The sequence below is a fragment of the Diospyros lotus genome, chromosome 6 (genome assembly GCF_014633365.1).
Source record: "Diospyros lotus cultivar Yz01 chromosome 6, ASM1463336v1, whole genome shotgun sequence".
NCBI classification, from domain to species: Eukaryota; Viridiplantae; Streptophyta; class Magnoliopsida; order Ericales; family Ebenaceae; genus Diospyros; species Diospyros lotus.
In genome coordinates this window covers 8,977,621-8,982,743 of record NC_068343.1, presented here as the reverse complement: position 1 = coordinate 8,982,743, position 5,123 = coordinate 8,977,621, and the positions used below count along the sequence as shown (strand labels likewise).

Here is a 5,123-nt window from a genome sequence, read left to right as displayed (position 1 = left end):
TTTTGCGAAGAGCAAAAAATTTGTTGTAAATAGAATTTTCTTTAGGGTGTGTTTGATTGCAAGTATAGAATTTATATGGAAAAAAAATATTTTCTAAACAATTGAATTGTTTAGAATTAAATTTTAGGAAAAATGTTAATTGAAAATGTTTGACTGACTTAATTTTTTACTTAGAAATTGTTATATTTTTTAAACTTTTGATGTTTAATTGTCATTATTTTTCAAGAAAATAATTACATACACACATAGAGATAATTAATAATTAAATACACAAATCAATAATGAACTATATAAAATAATCAAATATATGCATATTCAAAAAATAAATCAAATATATATATATATACAAATATACATACACCCCTCAGAAATCTACCACAACTGTCATCGCCACCATGGCCACAACCGTCATTGCATGCCCATGGCCGATGCCCAATGCCCGATGGTCGCTAGCTACGATCATTGCTCACTGTTCACTCATGGCTGATGCCCGATGCTCGATGATTGCTGCTCACTACTCGTTTATGGCTAATGGTTGATGCTTGATGCTTGATAATGGTCGGTGCTCATTGCTCGCTGTTCAGCCACAACCATCGTCACTGGCCGCCATTGCCATCTCTCGCCGATGGTCATTGCTCACTGCTCGCCCATGATGGGTAGATTTTTCCATTTCTATAGAAAATGAAATCTAACCCTTCCCTGAGAAAACTAATGCAACAAAAGTGAAAAAATAGTATCACGTAACTACAAGTTAGAAAATATTTTTTATGAAAAATTTGATCAATCAAACAACTCAAAATTTAGAATTTAAGTGAAAAATGATATTTTTTTCATGGAAAAAGAAGGCTAATCAAAGAGACCCTTACATTAAACCATTAATGGCAACATGGAAAATGATGGGCTAGGAGTGTATAGCGGGTAACGCATGTTGCATGATAAATCGTTTTTCATGAAGTGCAATGAATGATGTTGCAGGGTTGTGATTTTTGTTTGCGCGTTTGAACTGGCCAAAAATAATTGGTGATAAATTGCTAGGGTTCACAAAAACTGGCCAGTTTTTTGGTTTGAACCAAATCGATTCCTTTTTTCTTTTTCTGTTAAATTGATTGATCCAATACGATTTGCATATAATTGTTTTAAATCGATTTTGAGGTTTCAACAAGATGAGACTGATTTCGAGTGGTTTGAAGATGAATACTTGATTATTTTTATAAACTAGAAATGTTTCTTGGATCCTGTATTAATGTGATATATTTTATTATGTTATATATTATTAACACTTACATTAATGTATAAGTATTATTAAAAATATTATAAGTGATTGTTAGAGCATCATTTTCAACCGTGTGGGTATTAAACAATCATTTTCGGGGAGGCCCATGTCCATGTCTAAATCTGAAATGAAAGGTTTGGTCACGGATGGAGCGGAGAGGCGACCTTTCTTTCTTTCATATGGTATGTTAGAAGTCAGAAGCAAAAACTTGGTACCCATTAACTGTTGAGAAAAACGTGTTCGCAGGGCGGGGCGTGGCGTGGCGTGGGGTAATGTTTCACCAAAAAACGTGTAGTGGGCTCCGGTGGGTTCATTCCCTCAATACTAGTAGTCTCTTCCTTCAAGTGTGAACAAAACTTGTCCGCCTGGTGATTCACGTTCTCGTCCGGTCCAATGCTAGAGACAGTAGCTAGCACTGACTGCACCTTCTTTCCCACATTTTTTTTGGGGGGGGGGGAGGGAGAGAAAACCTAAGTTGGGTAAGTTGTCTCTGCTCTTGAGTTTAATTAAATGGTATTATGGTATGGCCCATTCATTGGTTCGGTATCTGAAGAAACCGATCTTTCGTTTCTCTTATTCGTCTTTTGCCTCTGTTCTTTGCCCACACGTTTGTGTTTATTTCCTCTAATCATGTATGGAGTAAGGTCAAATACAATTTATGTCTTGGTTTAGCAACACAATAAAATAAAATTTAAAAAAAAAAAAAGAAGAGAAAGAAACCGACAAATTGGTATCCAACAAGCTCTGAGTGAGCAAATTCAATCAAGAGGGGGATTATGCCCTCAAGTCATGTAGTGTCACTCATAATTATCGAAAAGACTTTTGTCTATAAAAGAGACGTCGTGGAGTCCTTCAATAACCCATTGTGTTTTTTAATGGTGATCTCGATATCAAAGAAAAGATGTCATATTTTATTAGGTTATTTTTATTTTTTGGAATCACTCAAAAATGGCACACGTTGATTACCACTCGACCAATGCTGGCTATATATATAGGTGCACTGTACTGTACTGTAATACCATCAAATTTGGCTTAGGAAAGGACCGCCGACCCGGGCACTCACCGACCAACTCTTCGTATCCCATCCAATCTCTTAAACGCCACAAGACTCACGAGTACGATGGATATATAGTATGAAGTTGAAGAAGTGGATCCCTTTCTCAGATATCCAAAGGTTTCAGCTGTTTACGTTCCATTCTTGTTAGCAAAAAACCAAAATTTGTATAGCTTGGACGATGATGAATTCTGTGAATCTTGGCTCTCCTTGGGTCCAAACCCGTTCCATGGGTGGCCTACTTAGTAGATCTGCATCTTCTTCCAAGCAAAAACCTGCTTTCTTCTTGTTTCAGAGGCCGAGATCCCGATCCATCTCTTCTTCTTCTTCTTCTTTCTCTATCTCTGCAACTATTGCCAAACAAGAGACGGCCAAAGGCGAAGAAGAAGCCAGAAGGCAGAGCCATGTGGGAACCTTATCCTCATCCGCCTTCAATTTCAAGGCCTATATGGTCGAAAAGGCCGATTCGGTGAACCAAGCCCTAAACGACGCCGTCTCCCTGCGGGACCCGCTGGAGATCTACGAGTCCATGCGCTACTCTCTCCTCGCCGGCGGGAAACGGGTCCGCCCCATCCTCTGCATCGCCGCCTGCGAGCTGGTCGGCGGCCACCAGTCCACCGCCATGCCGGCGGCCTGCGCCGTGGAGATGATCCACACCATGTCCCTCATGCACGATGACCTTCCCTGTATGGACAACGACAACCTCCGCCGCGGCAAGCCCACCAACCACAAGGTCTTTGGCGAGGACATCGCCGTCCTCGCCGGCGATGCCCTTCTCGCGTTCGCCTTCGAGCACGTCGCCACAGCCACGAAGGGCGTGTCTTCGGAGAAAATCCTTCGCGTGATCGGCGAGCTGGCGAAATCGATCGGATCAGAGGGGCTGGTTGCCGGCCAGGTGGTCGACATTTGTTCCGAAGGCATATCTGATGTTGGATTAGAACACCTCGAATTCATCCACCGCCACAAGACGGCGGCGTTATTGGAGGGGTCGGTAGTTCTGGGGGCGATTTTGGGAGGTGGGTCCGACGAACAAGTCGAGAAGCTCCGGAATTTCGCAAGAAAAATTGGGTTGTTGTTTCAGGTTGTGGATGACATTCTGGATGTCACCAAGTCGTCGCAAGATTTGGGGAAGACGGCGGGGAAAGATTTGGTTGCCGACAAGGTGACTTATCCCAAACTTATTGGCATTGAGAAATCCAGAGAGTTTGCTGAGAAATTGAATAACGAGGCAAAGGATCAGCTTTCTGGGTTTGATCGGGACAGGGCGGCTCCCTTGATTGCGCTTACCAATTATATTGCTTACAGGGGAAACTGATATGTATTTATTCTGTAGGCATAAAGTTCATTCTCAGATAGTAAACCATGAATTCCCTAATTTTCATGTAATTTTCATTCCATCAGTATTCAGTCATGGTGCTGTAACTCAAATAGGCTTTCTTCCTCGGTACTTGAAACTTGGGTTGAGGTTTGAGGAGGAGAAGGGAAAGGAAAGATTTTCTTTCTTTTCCTCATTATTTCCTTTTCCTTTTTTTTTTTTTTGGGGGGGGGTTCTCCCCTCCCCGTAGAAGACACTTTTTAGTTCACTTTTCTACACAAAACTAAACAGAGGAACAATTTCTTGAGTTAGACAGCACTGGGTGAGGTACGAAGTTTATGATTTCTCCAATTTTTAGTTCAGTCCCTTGCCACCGCCCAGTTGGTTCGATGGGCATAATTCCAGCAAGAGCAAGACCGACCAAGAGATGAATCAATCAGCTGTGCTGCACCAATCCTATTTGAGCATATTTTCCTTAATATTCTTGAGGACACAGTTTCTCTTCTATTTGTCAAGAATAAAACAAAAGCAGAATCTGGAGTTTTGACACATGGCAGCTGCTGCATCCCCTCCGAAATATTAGATATTGAAATGAAATAAAATAAATAAGAGCCTTCAGCAAGATATCCTTGTCCCAAATCACGAGTGAACCTGTCATTCTGATGAGTGATTGAACACCACCCTTTTCAGGTGTATAATGTATAGAGACCCCAGGGCCCAGCGAGCAAAAAATCAAACTGGGACTTTTCTGGGTTTGATTGAAGCCTGTTCTGTTCGCTCCAGCAATGGAGATCAGCGTAAAATTGCCATTCTCCATTGCTGCACGAGAAGAAACTACCAGTCAACAAAGCCGGCAGGCAACTCGTCTCTTCAGCCACAGCCAGCTTCCAAGTCAAGTCGGCAGAACCCCGCGCTGTGCATTCGTTGATGAATAAGCATCGGCTAAGATGCCCATCAAAAAACAAAAGAGAGAAACGCCGTTGCCGGGGATCGAACCCGGGTCACCCGCGTGACAGGCGGGAATACTCACCACTATACTACAACGACCAATTAATCATTGGTTCTCCAATAATATGTAATATCTTCTCTGTCAGACGAAGGCACTAGAAGTTTCCAGCATTAAAGCAATGCTCAGGAGAGCTTGCTCCTGAAGATATACATCAAGATAGTGATCCTCAAAAAAACATACACAATACATTGAAAAAATGGGAGATATGCTTGGAATAATGGAATTTGTCCGCAAGTTAACGTGTGCCTGGAGATGAAGGCAGAAGAGGATGCCTATCCTGTTTCCGTAGAAATATTGGACCTCTTTGCTTGCCGCGATTTTTTTGTTAATTTCTTCTTCCTGGTTACTAAATTTTCATGCATCACAAATAGCATGCAAAATCTTCAGCCTCTAGTTGGGCGTCCCCATTGCATCCCCAACCAGCAGCAATAACAAGCACTTGGGGGTTCTAATTCTGCAGTATCATCTTGAA

The 5,123-nt window shown here is 41.9% G+C and overlaps 1 protein-coding gene and 1 non-coding gene across 2 annotated transcripts; one reads left to right on the top strand and one right to left on the bottom strand.

Annotated features, from left to right (window-relative positions):
* Positions 1-2,173: 2,173 nt before the first annotated feature.
* On the top strand, positions 2,174-3,953 carry LOC127804296 (geranylgeranyl pyrophosphate synthase, chloroplastic-like). The gene has a single exon (XM_052341143.1). The coding sequence runs from the start codon at positions 2,509-2,511 to the stop codon at positions 3,640-3,642; it is 1,134 nt and encodes a 377-aa protein (XP_052197103.1). The 5' UTR covers positions 2,174-2,508; the 3' UTR covers positions 3,643-3,953.
* Positions 3,954-4,617: 664 nt separating this feature from the next.
* On the bottom strand, positions 4,618-4,689 carry TRNAD-GUC (transfer RNA aspartic acid (anticodon GUC)). Its single transcript has one exon. It is a non-coding gene; the product is annotated as a tRNA-Asp (tRNA).
* Between the last annotated feature and the right edge of the window lie 434 nt (positions 4,690-5,123).